The 19,867-nt window shown below is 41.7% G+C and overlaps 1 protein-coding gene across 1 annotated transcript; it reads left to right on the forward strand.

The window, feature by feature from the left end:
* Positions 1–14,250: 14,250 nt before the first annotated feature.
* Positions 14,251–15,984, forward strand: LOC134679235 (uncharacterized). Its single transcript, XM_063538121.1, has 2 exons — positions 14,251–15,228; positions 15,637–15,984. The coding sequence occupies exons 1-2, from the start codon at positions 14,251–14,253 to the stop codon at positions 15,982–15,984; spliced, it is 1,326 nt and encodes a 441-aa protein (XP_063394191.1).
* The last annotated feature ends 3,883 nt before the right edge of the window (positions 15,985–19,867 follow it).

Consider the following 19,867-nt stretch of genomic DNA (forward strand, 5'->3'; position numbering starts at 1 on the left):
ATAAACAGATAAACAGACTAACAGACAAAAATTCTAAAAACTGTTGGAACGTGTTCTGTTATCGATTCTAAGTATCCCCAGCCAACTTTTTTTCAAATATCTTCCATGTACAGACTTTGGACCGTCTACAGCTTTATTATATGTATAGATAGATAGATAGATAGATGACGGCTGCTTGACAATCCCGAGTTCCTAATGCTAGTAAGTATATATGTATATAGTAATCTTAGGCCGACTTGCACCATTCCACTAACCCGGGGTTAAGCGGTTAAACCTGGAGTTACCATGGTTACCAGTACAATTTGACACTGGGTTAACAGATTTACCGCTTAACCCTGGGTTAGTGAAATGGTGCAAGTCGGCCTTAGTTAGGTACTTTCTGATGTAATGGGTAAAATATAATTTAGAAAAGGTATCTTCTGTGGACAATAGGACTGTGGTTCATATACAGGGTGAAATTTAATTCACTGGCCAAATTGAAACAACCGAAAGAAATCGAAAAAATATTAAACACGTGTTTTTTCTTTTAATACCGCTCAGTACATTTTTTTCGAAATAACTCATCATCAAGTTGTCCTAAAAATCTCGTACGTTATGGTGAACCGACAACTACCCACTACACCCGCTTCTCTCTTATCAGTTAAGGTCATTGACACCTCGCCCCTCCCGCTGTTTGCAATCGCGTCACCAATTATGAACCCTATTGCAGCGAGATTACCTACATAAGTTGCTAATTTTTCCTTTCATATTAACGGGCTTAGAACCGTCAAAATGTAAAGGAAACCCATATGTTATTGCTGACTAATGATTATTAACAAAACTTCCGTGGCTTAAAAACAATGAGTAAAAACTAGGTCAGGAATCTTTGCATTCAGGCGTATTTAAAAAATTGAATCAACTTACGTACATTCGATTAAAAATCGACGCAATTAACGAAAGTCCCACGAGATGGTACCTACTCTTGGATTCAATCCTTGTCTGCGAAGGCGTGGAACGGATTCCATTTCGTATAATCTTTGTGCACCACGTAAACACTCACCACTTAATAAATAACACTGTACCACTTCGTAATATTCCCGGTTCGAAAACATTTTTTTAACCTTAGTACGTGCGCGATTATTATTTTAAGGTTGGCGAGTGAATAGTGACTAATCATTTATGCTTACCGTTATGTTTACCGCTAGCGCGGAATGGTTTAGTTTAGACTACCCTCGAAATTGATAAACCTGCCTACCATCGCCAACACTAACTGGGTGGACCCTATTGCAACGATTATAAGGTTTAGTGAAGGTCAGATAAGGGTTTTGCTGATGTTGTTGTTAAAACCTACTATTAGGTTTGTTTACATTTGTGGTAACAGGGTGACCACGAGTCGTGAAAAATATTTAAAATTTGAAAAATGAAAATTAAAAAAAGTGTACTCTTTTTTTTCGCTAAATAGATTCCTTAAGTGTAACCTAGTGCCGGGAATGAATATGGCCAGTGATTTAAATTTCACCCTGTATACCCCGTTTTTCTCATTTGAGTCTCAAGTACTGAATGAAATATTCTGCCTGTAAAGGTGCTGCGTAAAAAATTGCTTTTAGATTCCCTTAAATGCGATGGCTACTGGAAAAACACGAACAAGTTTGCTATAAAACGTGTATTACCCGTACAAAATATCTATTCTCGTAATTTTGGAGTGTTATTTACAAAAAAAATGTACCTAATCGTTACATTCATTACTCCAAAATGAATTGATCATTTAATTATTTAAATAGGTGAGACGCTGTAATGAATTATTAAGTTCATCTCGATACACTGAATCATTATGACCCCAAATAATCTTTACAGATAAAATTTAGATCTTACTCAAAATTATTATAATACATCACGCATTCACGAGATGCGCGACTTCGATATTCAAACACAAGGCAAGGGTAGAACTAAATGCGAAGGTCGAAGGCCGCGCTCTATGTAAGGCCGAAGGCAAGAAGCGTCCAGGATATCAGTGTAATGTTTAACACAGAACAATATTACAAGTAACTAAATGCGAAGGCCGAAGGCCGTGATCCGCGTAGGGCCGAAGGCCCGAAGCGTCCAGTCTGTCAGTTCTGTGTTTAACTACTGACATCCTGGACGCTTCGGGCCTTCGCCCCTACGCGGAGCTCAGCCTTCGGCCTTCACATTGACACTTGTACTATTGTTCTGAGATAAAGCATTGACATCCTGGACATTTCGGGCCTTCGGCCCTATGCGGTGCTTGGCCTTCGGCCTTCGCACTTATACATTTATACTATTGTTCTGTATTAAAGCAATAACATCCTGGACGCATCGGGCCTTCGGCCCTACGCGGAGCTTGGCCTCACATTTAGACACTTCTACAATAGTAGCTCTGCTAAAGCACTAACATCCTGGACGCTTCAAGCCTTCGGCCATACGCAGAGCTCAGCCTTAGGTCTTTGCATTTAGACACTTGTACTACTGTTCTGTATTAAAGCACTTAAATCCTGGACGCTTCGAGCCTTCGGCCGTACGCGGAGCTCGGCCTTCGGCCTTCACATTTAGACACTTGTATTATTGTTCTGTGCTAAAGCACTGATGTCCTGGACGCTTCGGGCCTTCGGTCCTACGCGGAGCTTGGCCTTCGGCCTTCGCATTTAGACACTTGTACTATTATTTTATGTTAAAGCACGTAAATCTTGGACGCTTCGGGCATTCGGCCCTACGCCAAGCTCGGCCTTCGGCCTTCGCATTTAGACACTTGTATTATTGTTGTGTTTAAGCACTGACATCTTGGACGCTTCGGGCCTTCGGCCCTACGCGGAGCTCGGCCTTCGGCCTTCGCATTTAGACACTTGTACTATTGTTCTGTTTTATAGCATTTAAATCCTGGACGCTTCGGGCCTTCGGCCCTACGGGGAGCTCGGCCTTCAGCCTTCGCATTTAGACTCTTGTACTATTGTTCTGTTGTAAAGCACTAACATCCTGACCGCTTCGGGCCTTTGGCCCTACGTGGAGCTCGGCCTTCGGCCTTCACATTTAGACACTTGTATTATTTTTCTGTGCTAAAACACTGATGCCCTGGACGCTTCGGGCCTTCGGCCCTACGTGGAGCTCGGCCTTCGGCCTTCGCATTTAGACACTTGTACTAATGTTCTGTGTTATAGTACTTAAATCCTGGACGCTTCGGGCCTTCGGCCCTACGCGGAGCCCGGCCTTCGGCCTTCGCATTTAGACACTTGTACTATTTTTCTGTGCTAAAACACTGATGTCCTGGACGCTTCGGGCCTTCGGTCCTACGCGGAGCTCGGCCGTCGGCCTTCGCATTTAGACACTTGTACTATTGTTCTGTGTTATTGCACTTAAATCCTGGACGCTTCGGGCCATCGGCCCTACACGGAGCTCGGCCTACGGCATTTAGACACTTGTAATATTGTTTTGTGTTTAAGCACTGACATCTTGGACGCATCGGGCCTTCGGCCCTACGTGGAGCTCGGCCTTCGGCCTTCGCATTTAGACACTTGTACTATTGTTCTGTGTTATAGCACTTAAATCTTGGAATTTTCGGCCCTACGCGTAGCTCGGCCTTCGACCTTCGCATTTAGACACTTGTAGGTACTATTGTTCTATTTATTTAAAATTTAAGTCAGGCAACAAGGCCCATATTACAAATACCTTACAGACTAACATACATATATATTTTATAAACTTATAAGCTAAACACTATTTATTTATTTATTTATTTTTCTATGTTAAAGCACTTAAATAGACACTTGTATTATTTTTCTGTGCTAAAACACTGATGCCCTGGACGCTTCGGGCCTTCGGCCCTACGTGGAGCTCGGCCTTCGGCCTTCGCATTTAGACACTTGTACTATTGTTCTGTGTTATAGTACTTAAATCCTGGACGCTTCGGGCCTTCGGCCCTACGCGGAGCCCGGCCTTCGGCCTTCGCATTTAGACACTTGTACTATTTTTCTGTGCTAAAACACTGATGTCCTGGACGCTTCGGGCCTTCGGTCCTACGCGGAGCTCGGCCTTCGGCCTTCGCATTTAGACACTTGTACTATTGTTCTATGTTAAAGCACTTAAATCCTGAACGCTTCGGGCCTTCGGCCCTACGCGGAGCTCGGCCTTCTGCCTTCGCATTTAGACACTTGTACTATTGTTCTGTGTTATTGCACTTAAATCCTGGACGCTTCGGGCCATCGGCCCTACACGGAGCCCGGCCTTCGGCATTTCGACACTTGTAATATTGTTATGTGTTTAAGCACTGACATCTTGGGCGCTTCGGGCCTTCGGCCCTATGCGGAGCTCGGCCTTTGGCCTTCGCATTTAGACGCTTGTACTATTGTTCTGTGTTATAGCACTTAAATCCTGGACGCTTCGGGTCTTCGGCCCTACGCGGAGCTCGGCCTTCGGCCTTCGCATTTAGACACTTGTAAGTACTATTGTTCTATGTTAAAGCACTTAAATCCTGGACGCTTCGGGCCTTCGGCCCTACGCGGAGCTCGGCCTTCGGCCTTCGCATTTAGACACTTGTAATATTGTTATGTGTTTAAGCACTGACATCTTGGAAGCTTCGGGCCTTCGGCCCTACGCGGAGCTCGGCCTTCGGCCTTCGCATTTAGACGCTTGTACTGTTGTCCTTTGATATAGCACTTAAATCCTGGACGCTTCGGGCCTTTGGCCCTACGCGGAGCTCGGCCTTCGGCCTTCGCATTTAGACACTTGTAGGTACTATTGTTCTATGTTAAAGCACTTAAATCCTGGACGCTTCGGTTCTTCGGCCCTACGCGGAGCTCGGCCTACGGCTTTCGCATGTAGACACTTGTAATATTGTTATGTGTTTAAGCACTGACATCTTGGACGCATCGGGCCTTCGGCGCTACGCGGAGCTCGGCCTTCGGCCTTCGAATTTAGACACTTGTACTATTGTTCTGTGTTATAGCACTTAAATCTTGGACCCTTCGGCCCTACGCGTAGCTCGGCCTTCGGCCTTCGCATTTAGACACTTGTAGGTACTATTGTTCTATGTTAAAGCACTTAAATCCTGGACGCTTCGGGCCTTCGGCCGTACGCGGAGCTCGGCCTTCGGCCTTCGCATTTAGACACTTGTACTATTGTTATGTGTTTAAGCACTGACATCTTAGACGCTTCGGGCCTTCGGCCTTCGCATTGGCGGTCCACACCACGTTTCACGTCAGCCATAGCGGCTGTGTGCCTGATACAGCCTCTCTCATTTTTAGGGTTCCGTACCCAAAGGGTAAAACGGGACCCTATTACTAAGACTTCGCTGTCCGTCCGTCCGTCTGTCACCAGGCTGTATCTCACGAACCGTGATAGCTAGACAGTTGAAATTTTCACAGATGATGTATTTCTGTTGCCGCTATAACAACAAATACTAAAAACAGAATAAAATAAAGATTTAAATGGGGCTCCCATACAACAAACGTGATTTTTGACCAAAGTTAAGCAACGTCGGGAGTGGTCAGTACTTGGATGGGTGACCGTTTTTTTTTTTTGTTTCTTTTTGTTTTTTTATTTTTTCATTATGTTACGGAACCCTTCGTGCGCGAGTCCGACTCGCACTTGTTTTTTCTTAATACAGTGAAACCTAGTTAAATGGGACCTGGATAAGTGAGAAACCTCTATAGCTGGGACTCATGGTGCGGTCCCGACACTTTAGCACTGAATTACCTCTGTTACTGAGAAAAAACGAACCTCTATAACTGGGATTCGTTGTTGTGATTTTATAGTCACATTTACCTCTATAATTGAGACAGAGAGTGTATTTTACCTCTTTTACTGAGACTATATTTATAAGATTACATTTTCCTAATTGTTTTTTAGTATTTTATAGGGAATTGACCTCTGTATCTGAGATAACGTCAATCTATGACCTCTCTAACTTTGACTCAATTTCCGTATTCTTACTCTTAGTTTATCCACAAATTCCGCATTTGCCTTATTGTGTCTAAACAACTTCAAGATTGATTTAGTTAATTTATGTAAGTAGTTAAAACTATCGAAACGAAAGCTGAAATTTTGATAAGTAACACGAAAAAATAAATTTTCATTTATTAAATTTCTAATACGCAATGAAGTCCGTATCAAATTTAATTTAATTTTGAAATATCTATCCTTTGGAGAATCATTCAAAATAAATTCAAATAAATATTTAAACAGACTTAAAAATATTTAGGGACAAGGATTATTTTACCTTATTTATTTTTAAAGATAATTACTAAATACCTTATTAACCACCTCTATAACTGAAATATACTCTATTCTCACCTCTATTAATGGAACCCTCTGTAAATGAGACAGAAATTTATTTGTACCTGGCTAACTGAGAGCCTGGGTAAGTGAAAAACCTCTTTAAGTGAGACAAATTTGCTCGTCCCTTGAGATTCCACTTATCCAGGTTTCACTGTAATTATTATTATAGAGATAACGCAGGTAGCTTGTTAAAACCTACTGGCACGTCCGCTGAACATAATCTTAAATTTATTTTAAATGATAGGTACTTATTTTTCGGACAATACAATAGTGTTTCGTGTTAAATAGGCTACAATTTACGTGGAAAACCTATTAGTGGATGGTGCTGGAGCTAATATACGGCGTTGCATGAACAAGAGATTTCCTTTGGCAGGATTGGTCCCAGGACCCAGGGATGGATTCAAGAAGTGGAGCCACCGAGATTTTTGATGTAAATTCTTAGGGGGGGGGGGGGTCTAAACTTGATCTTGATATCTGTATCATTTAAGCTACTAGGTCAAGTTTGGTATCGTTTCCGTATAAATCAGGGGTGCCGAATTCATTTCTGATATCATAATGACACCATTCCGAAGTAAAAACACATAAAAATATGAAAAAAATACTTTTTTTAAAATTCCTTTTCACGCTTAAACTGCTGAACCAATTTAGTTAAAATTTGGTACAGAGATAGTTTGAGTCCCAGGGAATAACATAGCATACTTTTAATCTCAATAATTATCCCTTAAGGGTGTGAAAAGGGAGGAGGAAATTTGTATGGGGATTCAATAACCGCTGAACCGATTTAGATAAAATTTGGTATAGGGATAGTTTGAGTGCCGGGGAAGAACATAGGATAGTTTTTATTCCAAAAAAAAACCTTATTAATGAATGGTAAGGTGTATGATTGTATGGGAAATCAATAAACGCTGAACCGATTTCGATGAAATCTATGTCTATATCTTTGATTTAGTTGAAAATGATACTAAACTTGACTTAGAACCTAAACTTAAAAAAATATTAACCTCAAACGTCGCAGACGCTTAACCCCCCCCCCCCCCCCCACCTGCATCAAAAATCTGGGTGGCTCCACTTCTTAAATCCATCCTTGGGTCCTAAGGACCAATCCTGCTAAAGGAAATCTCTTGTTCATGCAACGCCGTGGTTGACCTTTTTTTGCTCTGAGCAAACACAACTATATTATCTGGGCGTAATAACGCTCACTGACATTTATTTGAATAAGTACTTACCTACTATAAATATTGTGCCGTGACTTGACAACATAGTGTCATTGGTCTGGTAATTTGGACCTTTACGGCTACCATCAGTTTGGCATTGACATAAACGCTATCGTGAACGCAATTTACTTCCTATATATCTCTCTCAGCGAGATGCATAAAAAGTAAATTACGTGCACGGTAGCGTTTATGTCAATGCCAAACTGATGGTAGCCGTACTGTTTTGACATTGGAAATGTCTTTTCGTTCGCTCCAGTATAGATAGGCCCCGATTTCACGAAAAAGTGCGATCCCCTTATATCTCGTCATTTTTCACATGACATTTATGACTTTATGTTTCGCAGAGTTCGTTACCGGTGTTTGTTGTGAATTATCGGGGTTATGACGGTAGAGTCAGACCGAGAAAAGTCTGCAGCGATTTTGATAACCCATGCAGTGCCAGTGTCATCTTAAACGTCAAACTGCTATGAAATTATGACGTATAAATAACACTTGCACTGCGTGGGCTATCCAAATCGCTGCAGATTTTTCTTGGTCTAACTCTATCTATCCTGTTTGAGACGGTCGTAGATAACGTGTTCACTATTCGACAATCTAATCGCACTGTTAGGAATGAGATTTAACATATCGGGGGGCACGGCAGTGCCCCCGCCAAGTCGAGCGCGAAGCAAACACTGCCGTACCATCCTTTACTGGAACAATTTCGCCGCATTTTCAGGCCCCTATTTGAGAACCTCTGGATAAGACCAGAACGCAGAAATTTTGGTCATCCAGTAAGCTATAATCACATACTTAAAATCCAAAATTTCAAGTCTGTAGGTCATTTAGTTCCGAAGTTAAGCGAAAGCAAAGTTTCGCATTTATGAAACTCACTCATGATCATCAGAATAGAACTAGTACTTCCCATAAACTCAGAGAGCTGAAATTTGGTACAGAGTTAGGGTTTAATGGCCACATAAAGGGAAAACCTAAAAATATTGCAATATTAGTCACGTTTTAAAGAACGAACTAAGAACTGCATAAGTAAGTTTGTAATCCCATATAAATATATGATATTACAAAGTTACTGTTGCAGTTCCTACAAATAGTAGGTAAAGTAAAGTAAAGGTACACTACGATGTACGATGTGAGTATGAATGAAGATATGTTTAGTTATGATATGTGTACACATAGTATGGGTATGAGTACCCGAAAAGAAGGACTGCCTACAAAAAGAGATGAGATCCCATCAAAAACATTACATCTAAAAAGGTGCAAGGTCGCAACGCTTTTACTACAAAAAAGTTTTGAGATGTAATGTGAAACCAAGTCGGTTATTTTAATCAGTGCCAGGGGGTGTTAAAACCGTATCAATAAGATATCTTTAATTTGTAATACGTATAATGACTTGGCCATCGCACGGCTGCATAACCTATTAAAAATAATTCTAATTGAACATAACGCTAGCGCTAATTGCAGTTTGAGCATTACACATATTTACAAGTACGGTACGAGTAAAGCATTATGTGCGATTGCCAAGTCATTATATGATGATTAGTGACGGATTACTGATTATTATTTAATTATTAGATTTAATGAATGGGCAATACGAAAAACTGTTGCTACTGTACAAGAATCAGAACCGGAAAAAAAGAAAAGAAAGATTTGTAATAATAAAAAAACTACTCCTAAAAAGAAAAAAAATGTGTTAAATAAGAAAATCTAATAAAATAAAGCCCACGTTTCTACAAAAAGAAGTGAAATCCCACCAAAAACATTCTGTAAAAAACTAGCCAAGTCTCGATGGAGCTGCTTGTTTATCTCTAAAAAGTAATTAAATCTAGACAAAGTCGTGCCAAGTCTAAGGTTCCTTACTGCGATTTCTTTATTATTATAGTTAATGTTGTGTGACTTGGCCGGTGAAGGGTACACAAGGGTACAAAACCAGGTGCTCCATGACACCATTGCACCAATCTGCCATTGCACCAAAAAGAAGTGTTTGTTTCAGGCTCGCCCATACATAAGTATTATTGAAATACGCAGCTTTATCAAGCCTACAATTGACTGGTTATTGAATCAACGTTTTCCAAGTGGCAATTTTCCATCGTCAATGGGTAGCGGTTCTGGCGACAGATTGGTGCAATGGTGTCATGGAGCACCTGGTTTTGTACCCTTGTGTACCCTTCAACGGCCAAGTCACGCAACATTAACTATAATAATAAAGAAATCGCAGTAAGGAACCTTAGACTTGGCACGACTTTGTCTAGATTTCATTACTTTTTAGAGATAAACAAGCAGCTCCATCGAGACTTGGCTAGTTTTTTACAGAATGTTTTTGGTGGGTTAATATTTTAAATTCATGTCTCGATGTGTCATAGAAGGTAGCATCCTATAGAAGTGGTATACGCGTGCCTCCGCGAGGGACAAAACATACGCAATGCGACAATATTAAAAACGCGTTTTAACATTCCTGACAATATACCAAATTTATGTGTCGTTGGTATTTGTGTATCGTTGGCGTACGTGTCGCCATCAATTTTTAGATTAAGTCAGGTCCCCACAGAAAACCAGCGCCACGGTCTGCCGCGGCATCATGCTGAGTGGGGATCCTATTTTAGCGTCCTAATCTCTTTTATGTCTGCATACTTTTCTTTTATTTATTTTTTCCATGTACTATGTTGTGACGTCAAATAAATGTATTTCTTTCTTCTTTCTTTAAATGACAAAATTCGTAAGTCGGTCGGGTTATTCATTTAATTTATGGGGCGAACAAACAAAAAGTGGGACTGTGACAAGAACAAGCAATAATACCGCTTTCTCTGCTACTCCTACTGAAAGTTTCATAAGTGTATCTAGTTCAGTCATTTGGCCCCTCCTCCGTTTCATGTTATTTCTAATTTTAACAAGCTAATACATGAATATTGTGCACCATATAAAAAAATAATATGACCTTTTTTATTAAGTATTTATTAAGGATTATATCTTTCATTGACACTTTTTTCCTCAAATGTATACTTTTCTCAAGAAATGTAAAAAACTGTGAACCGGGACATATTTCATGCAAAAAGTGGGGTTGCGTCAGAGGGAGGGGAAGGGACGCTAGTGTGCGTAAAGCACCATACCCTAAGGTATCATACTACATTCATAAAAGGCTGGCTATAATTAGTTTGTCTTCCCCATACATTAAGTAGAACACAATTTAACCGAATCAATGGGATATGGGGTTTTTATGATAATTAATGGGATAATTTGAGGAATATCATTTTATTTTCTTTAGTGAATAGGTAACATATTTATGTAGGTACTTACAGAAGGACAGAGTTATGACGAAATTGCTGTTTGCTAGTTTTTAAAGTGTTTATAAATAAGTATATGGTAAAAGAATCAGTATAAAGTCTATCGGGTAATAGAAAATATTATAAAAAAAATTGCTTCATTTATTTATATAACCTAATACGTATATCATTATCATGCTCTTCCTAACCTAATCTAATTTTCTGGCAGTTGTTCGTTTTTGTAGGTCACAGTTCTAACCTAACCTAACTTACTTTTCTGGTGGCCGTTCGTTTTGTATGAGGTCGCAGTTCTAACGTAACCTAACCCACTTTTCTGGTATCCGTTCGTTCCATACAGGAGGCCGTAGTTCCTACCTAACATAATCTTTTCTGGCACAGGTTCAATTTTGTTTGGGGTTCACAGAAAAAACATTATGCCATAATAAAAGTATGCTGCAGGATGATTATGGTACATTAAATTATGCTAAACGCAAGTGTGCAAAAGTAATCTTCTGCTAAATAATATGCTGCAAAATGTATTGTATGCATAGTAATAATAACGCCAAGTAATATTAATGCAAAATTATCATTCGACTAAAAGATGTATTATTGTATCGCTCGAGTGAAGTGCTATGCGCGCTTGGAATCGGACGCGCATTACTGCACAATCTATCTTCTATCTATCTATACATATAATAAAGCTGTAGAGGGTCGAAAGTCTGTACTTGGAAGATATTTGAAAAAAAGTTGGCTAGGGATACTTAAAATCGATAACAGAACACGTTCCAACAGTTTTTGATGCAAACTTTACTAATCTGTCGAGACAATCTCCGGCCAGGTTATAGGCTATAAAAATTCAACCCTTAAAAGGGGGGGTAGCCACAAAACTCGCTTGATTTAAGTTTGCCCCTGAATCTTATGGCGCTACTTAGGAAGGAGGGGCAAACTTTTTTCAAATGTGCTACCACTATTGAGTACCCTGGTAAACTAACAGATGGCGCTGAATTTAATACGTAGTGACATGAATAGCCACCGAGGAAGGTTTTTGCCATATTAACTATAAGTTTAGATGAGGGGGTACGGAATCAACAAATTTAATTGAATTACTTTGCCTTACGGCAAAGTTGATCTTCTGCCTTAATTACACTTGGGCGTGGATCCAAATCCAAGCTTTCCTCTTTCGCAGCTGGGCCTACTGCCTTGCTCACACTTCGCCAATTCAATTCACTTGGTCAATTCCAAGCTCTGCTTTCTTGCATCTTTTATGCATGAAAACAACCTCGCTGAGGCGTTTTTTTTATCGAAAAATTTTCGCGCTCGCTACGCTCGCGTTTTTAATAACTTTCTAAGGTATGATAAAGGTGCCATTCGGGTGGCGACTGCAGCAGCATTACTCTGTTGCAACGTTACTGCTGCGGTACTGTCAATTTTCGTCATAAAATGATGTGACTGATTTCCATACTAAAAGTGAAAATGTACAACTGTCTATCATATTGCATTTTTATATCGAAAAATTTTCGCGCTCGCATCGCTCGCGTTTTCAATCACTTTCTAAGGTATGTTAAAGGTGACATTCGGGTGGCGACTGCAGCAACATTACTCTGTTACAACGTTACTGCTGCAGCACTGTCAATTTTCGTGATAAAATGATGTGACTGATTTCCATACTAAAAGTAAAAATGTACAACTGTCTATCAAATTAATATTTAAATAAATAAATAAATAAATATTTTAGGACATTCTTACACAGATTGACTAAGTCCCACAGTAAGCTCAAGAAGGCTTGTGTTGTGGGTACTCAGACAACGATATATATAATATACAAATACATACTTAAATACATAGAAAACACCCATGACTCAGGAACAAATATCTGTATCATCATACAAATAAATGCCCTTACTGGGATTCGAACCCAGGACCATCGGCTTCGCAGGCAGGGTCACTACCCACTAGGCCAGACCGGTCGTCAAACTGCGTTTTTACAACAAATTGCGTTTTTATATCGAAAAATTTTCCCGCTCGCTTCGCTCGCGTTTTCAATTACATTCTCACCTAAGATATGATAAAGGTGACATTCGGGTGGCGAATGCAGCAGCATTAGGTACTCTGTTGGAACATTACTGCTGCGGCACTGACAATTTTCCTGATAAAATGATGTGACTGATTTCTATTCTCAGCTGTAATGTTGCAATGAACTTCACTCAATTTACCAAAAAAAAAATGTAATCTTGATGACCTTAGGGAGAGGAGGCACCAGGGTCTAGAAATGCTTAGGGCATCAAAATATCTTAATCCGGCACTGCTTCGGACTTAACCCGACGTACGTGTCGCGCTGTACGCGTTCCAAAGCCGGGCGCCTTCGGCGCCCTCATACTCAGAGCGTCGGGAGTAGCCCGACGTACGTGGCGCGCTGTACGCGTTCCAAAGCCGGGCGCCTACGGCACCCTCATACTAAAAGTGTCGGGCGTAGACCGACGTACGTGACACGCTGTACGCATTCCAAAGCCGGGCGCCTCCGGCGCCCTCATACTAAGAGCGTCGGGCGTAACGTACGCGTTTCAAAGCTGGGCGTCTTCGGCGCCCTCATACCAAAAGAGTCGGGCGTAGACCGACGTACGTGACACGCTGTACGCTTGCCAAAGTTGGGCGCCGAAGGCATCCTCATACTCAAAGCGTCGGGCTACGCGTCATCAAAATATCTTAATCCGGCACTGCTTCGGACTTAACCCGACGTACGTGTCGCGCTGTACGCGTTCCAAAGCCGGGCGCCTTCGGCGCCCTCATACTCAGAGCGTCGGGAGTAGCCCGACGTACGTGACACGCTGTACGCATTCCACCTCCGGCGTACGTTACACCTCCGGCGCCCTCATACTAAGAGCGTCGGGCGTAACGTACGCGTTCCAAAGCCGGGCGCCTTCGGCGCCCTCATACTAAAAGTGTCGGGCCTAGACCGACGTACGTGATACGCTGTACGCGTTCCAAAGCCGGGCGCCTCCCTCATACTCAAAGCGTCGGGCGTAACCCGACGTACGTGACACGCTGTACGCTTGCCAAAGTTGGGAGCCGAAGGCACCCTCATACTCAAAGCATCGGGCTAAGCCCGACGCACGTGGCGCGCTAAATGCGTTCCAAAGCCGGGCTCCTTCGGCGCCCTCATACTAAAAGAGTCGGGAATTGCCCGACGTATGTGGCGCACTGCACGCGGTCCAAAGCTAGGCGACTTAGACTTTCTCATACTAAAAGAGTCGGGCGTAGTCGGACTAATCGCGCTCTAAAAAGTATGAAACAATAAGATTATTTTAAGAAATTACCATGCAGGAAATTATAAATGTTATAATTTTTTGAATAAAAAAATACAGCGTAATGTATTGTAATTTACAATTTTTTTTTATATTTAGCAGCTTACTGACACAAACCGAATTCCACGCGGGCGGAGCCGCGGGCACAGCTAGTATCGAATAATATAATTATTCGCGATCGGCGCGAATTAGGTCGCTGCCTCGGATCTTTTCGTAATGGGTTCGCAACAACTCGTAGCGAATGAATTACTGGCGTTCGTACAGAATGCCGTCGACACCATGGACGAAGTCAGCATCAGGCAGATCTGCAAATCAAGTTTCAGTGAAGACGACATTTACAGTGGCAAGGCGCTGCTATTCCAGACGATCGGCAAAACTGACCAGATGCCATCCCGTCGGAGGGATGGGGGTGTGAAGAGTCTTCAGGACATAATTAAAGTGTTCAAGGAGACGAATCCAGACGACGTGCCTGCCTTCCTTGCGAAGCGGCTAGACCGGTTACCGCCGGTTACCTTCGATCACGTCGACGTCACCAGGCTGCTGAAGGACATAACATTCCTGAAGACGAGTCTGGCAGAGGTGCAGTCTAAGTTAGAGGTCGCAAATAACACCATTTGTGAACTTCGTACTGAGGTAGTGACACTCCGTGACACTATTTCGGTATGTAGGTCACACGAGGCCACTGACTTAGGCTCGTGTAGTGATGCGCGTGCAATTGTGTGCAATGCTGGGTCAGCAACGGGCGATATGACGCCAGTCCCCGCCGCCGACTCGCCCCCCGCACCCCGCACGCCGCGTCTCGTCGTACCGTCATCTGCTCCAGTTGGTGTATCAGCGACTCCTGGTCTCGATTACGCTGCTGCTGCAAAACGAAGAAAAGCACCTTCGAGGGTACCTGAACGTGTTTCTCGTAATGAGAAGCCACCCCGCGCTGAAAAAGGATTCAGACAGGCGTCGAAGGAGAGGAAGCCGCGCAAGGCGCCTCGCAAGAGCCAGTGTGGCACTGCGGAGCTAGATATTGCTTCTGGCCTGAGAGTTGCCACGCCGAATACGGCGCTATATGTATCGCGCCTGCACGTTTCCACCACGGTTGACGATGTGGTGGAATATGTTCGCAAGAAGAGCCGTTACGAACTGAAAGTGTTCCAGCTGCGATCGCGCCATTACGTGCACTTCAGCTCTTTCGTCGTGCGCGTGCCGCGGCCGCTGCTGGAAACCATCGCGAGCGCGGACTTCTGGCCGAAGGGTGTAGTGTTTCGGCGGTTCCGTGGGAATCTACCAAATCCTACACCGGAACATGCGACACAACTGAAAACCGCCGTGTCGCCGAAATATTTTTTTAGCTTGTAAGATTTTACTATTGTATGTATGTTAGTTTGTAAGGTATGTATCTATGGGCCTTAGTTGCCTGATAATAAATGATATTTGATTTGATTTGATTTGTTTCGGCGATACATGTTATGCGAAGTATATTTCGGACAAACAATATTATGTCAGATGAGGGGATGGGCCCTGGTTTACCACATTTGATATCAATATTTTGAAGTAGGCACGTAACATGATGGTTGAGATAAACAGTTGACTCGTTCGGTCGTGTTCCAGGTGGTCCTCAACGGCCGATGGGGTAGCAGCAGCTGGTGGTGGTGGGGTGGATCCCGGTTAATGACCAAGTTGTGGCAGGAAGAGCGGGAGCCGCCGAAGGTGATCGACAACCCCAACGCGCTTCGAGGTGCAGACCTCTGGACGGAGTACAGCGTCGTGTGGAACAAGACCTCCGGCTGGTTCCTCATGTCGCAGCCTCGCTGGATCCACTGGCGGGAGCACTTCCTCCTTGATCACGTGTCCTGGCCCTACCCCAGGAACATCAAATACTTCGACGTGTCGAGTGATCGCGGCATCCCTCTGACCTGGATACTCCACGGTGCGTACACAAAAGTCTTAAACGTTTAATATAAACCCTCTCAACCCTCATAGAAAAATAATTTTCCAAAGTGCTATAATCAGTTTTCTTGTATAGACGACCGGTCTAGCCTAGCGGGTAGTGGCCCTGCCTGTGAAGCCGATGGCCCTGGGTTCGAATCCCGGTACGGGCATTTATTGAACCCAAATATCTGTTCCTGAGTCATCGGTATTTTCTATGTATCTAAGCATGTATGTATCTAAGCATTTATTTATCTATACAGTGTGTAAATTCAATACGGGCGAATATTTAAACGGTGGTTAACATAGGACCTAAGACGTATACATTAAGATACTTAGATATTGCTTAGAAATACAATGATAGTAATTTTAACCATACAAAATAATTCGGCGCGCATTGTAATACAACATAAAAGTTACGGGATACGAGCTTTTTAAAGTAACTGTCAAGAGTGTCAAGGTAAAAAGCTCGTATCTCGTAATGTCATGCCATTTTATCTCTTTATGTTTGCCCTACTACTGGGTAAATTAATAAAATTACGGGGTCAGTAACTGAAAAAAACTTCTTAATAGGGGGTATTACTGCAATGTGCTGCCGCCACAGTGCAGCACTAGCACCCTTCGTAAACCATTGAGTAACTCATACATACTGTGCCTTAAACTGTTTTTTACAAGTTTTCACACACGGAAACGCGAAAATCGAAACTTGAGCTATCTGCCTCTTTATCGCTCGAATACGCAAGACTGCCATGTCCAGCCAAACTCACGTATATTTGAAATTGGCATTTCGAGAAAATCGACGTTAACGATTAAAACAAAGAACTTATCATAACTGACAAAATTATGTTCCGTTTCTTTATTAGGGTTCCGTACCTCAAAAGGAAAAAAACGGAACCCTTATAGGATCACTCGTGCGTCTGTCTGTCCGTCTGTCCGTCTGTCACAGCCAATTTGCTCCGAAACTACCGGACCAATTAAGTTGAAATTTGGTACACATATGTAAGTCTGTGACCCAAAGACGGATATGTAACGTCAACAAATGAATTTTAAACATAGGGGCTACTTTTGGGGGATAAACGATAAAATTAAAAAACAAAGTTTTGAAAACTATATCGTGTTACATATCAAACGAAAGAGCTCATTTTGAGAATCTCAAATATATTTTTCTTATAAATTTACGATAAAACGTTTAGAAGTTATTCAAGAAAATAGACAAAAAATTACCATTCCCCCCCCTCTATCTCCGAAACTACTGGGTCTAAAATTCTGAAAAAAATACACAAAATAGTCCTTTACCTAAAGATGCCAGGAAAACCTATCAGAAATCTAGAGTCAAGCGTGAGTCGGATTTAAGAACAAAAATGCGGTTAACGTTTTTTTAGGGACACAGCCGCAATGGTTTAAGTGAAACGTGATGTAGACAGCTATTGCGAAGGCCCTAGGCCGATATCCGCATAAGGCCGAAGGCCCGAAGCTCCCCAAAGAGGCGTGCCTTTAGCTTCAAGCGAGAGTCGGACTGAAGACAAAAAATGCGACTAGGCTGTATCTGGCACATAGTCGCAATGGTACTTGTAGTACAGTCAACAGCAGAAGTTGCTAAGCGGCCGAGGTGTTCAAAATTACCTTGACATGCTCTTATTGTCTTAACTATAAAGTCGCGTCCAGATCATTTTAAACCACTCTCCCGCTTAGCAACTTCTGCTGCTGACTGTACTGATTGATTAGGTTACTATTGTTACGTGTTTTAAAAAGCAGTAGGTATACAGGCTGGCTAAAAAATAAACTAAGTGTATTCCCGTTGCCAACGTTTAACCTTGAAATCGCGAAGAAAAATTTGGCTGTTTCATACATTTTGGCTGGTCCGTTTTCTATGGGAGGATACTTCTATTTTCGCGATTTCGGGGTTGGTGCCATACTAAAATGAAATGAAATGAAATGAAAATGAAATGAAATGAAATGAAAAGAAAAGAATTTATTTGACACAACAATCTTAAGATTAATAGATATTAAATATCTAAGACATGGTTTTGTAACTTGTTGTCTCAAAGAGGATACCACTCAGCATGTGTCGGAGCACATAGTGCAACGACGCTGATTTTCAGTGGTTCCTTAAACTTAAAACTAATAATCCTTAAATTTAGAAATAAAAACATTAAGAACAATAAAAAACACAATGCAAGTAGTCTTAAAAATAATATCCAGCATAAAACAAAATTTGAATTATTCTGAAAACATGTGAACAAGCGATGAATGGAAAGTTTAATTACCTACGCAACATAAACTAAACTAATTTTTTTAAATAATAGACACAGGTGACTAGCAGTGGGAATTTTGGTTATTGAGAAGATGAAGTTTTAATTTGCTTTTAAATGAAAAAAGTGAACCAGCATTTCTTATTGGCGGAGGAATGTTGTTCCAGCATCGCGTGGCAGCATAACGGAAGCTGCCACGAAAGCTAGTCAAACTGTGTCGCGGGCAGATGAGACGGGAGGCTTGTCTTTCGTGCATTCTAGAAAATGTAAGCTTGTCAAAGAGATAAGAGGGTTTTTTGCTGTTTATAATTCCAAACAATAAGGAAGCAAGATGTAGTGTTCTGCGTGCGTCCATTTTAAGCAGTTTACTATTGTTTAAGAATGGTGTAATATGGGCACGCTTTGGTATCGGAAAGCAAAATCTGGCGCAGGCATTTTGTAGTCTCTGTATTTGCATTTTTGTACGCGACAATAGACACCCTCCTATTACTGTGTCAGCATAATTGAGTTTCGACAGGATAAGTGAATCGCAAAACTTAATACGCATATCTATGTTAAGGTGATCACGGATCTTATATAAAACTGTAAGGCGATAAAAACAATTTCTTATATTCTCTAGGACGTATTTTTCGAATTGAAGCCTTTCATCTATTAGTACCCCAAGATTCCGAGCTTCAGATACACGAGTTATGCTTTCATTTAAAATATGGACCTGTGGATTTTGAGATATTGTATTAATTATTTGAAGTTTTGTACCGATTATTATGAACTTAGATTTTAGGGGATTTATAACTAAACTATTTTTTTCAGACCACAGTGCAATCTGACTGAGATCTTGGTTAATTTTGTCGACAGCCGAATGAGTGTCTTCAGGCTTGAAAGAGGCATACATTTGTAAGTCATCTGCGTATAGGTGACATTTACAATGATTGATTTTGTACGTTAAGTCTGCGCTGTATAGTAGAAATAAAATAGGGCCCAGAATTGATCCCTGGGGAACGCCTCTGGTGACCATAGACTTATCTGACACCATTGATACGCCCTGTGAGTTGCTTAATTCTACCCTTTGAGTGCGCTCACCGAGATAAGAAGCAAACCAGTTTACCGTTTTATGGTCAAATCCATAGTATGTTAATTTTGATAGCAATAGAGTAACATTAATAGTATCAAAGGCGCGCGAGAAGTCCAGTAACACAAGAATTGAAGCTTTTCCGCTATCTTGGGCAGTGAGGATATCATCTACAACATCGAGAAGGGCAGTTGTTGTGCTGTGTTTTTTTCGAAATCCCGATTGATTGGAGGGGATGATATTTTGTCCTTCAAGATATTCTACTAGTTGCGTACATACTGTTTTCTCTAATATTTTAGACATAAGAGGAAGAATACTTATAGGACGCAGATCTTTGAAATTAGTTGGTGAAGTAACTTTAGGAATAGGTCTTATTACAGCACTTTTCCAGGCTTCAGGGAAAACGCCCGTCATAATCGACTGGTTGACAATAGCTGTAATAGTAGACAACGTGCGTGGCAAGGTCATTAATAACATATCGAGGGATATGCAATCATTTCCCTGGGCCTGGGTACTAATTGAGCGTATTATTTTATCGATAGCAGTTTCTGTTACTGGCCGCAGTTTAAAGCAGGCATCACTGTGTCTATTG

Source organism: Cydia fagiglandana, chromosome Z (assembly GCF_963556715.1).
Source record: "Cydia fagiglandana chromosome Z, ilCydFagi1.1, whole genome shotgun sequence".
In the NCBI taxonomy this organism is placed as follows: Eukaryota; Metazoa; Arthropoda; class Insecta; order Lepidoptera; family Tortricidae; genus Cydia; species Cydia fagiglandana.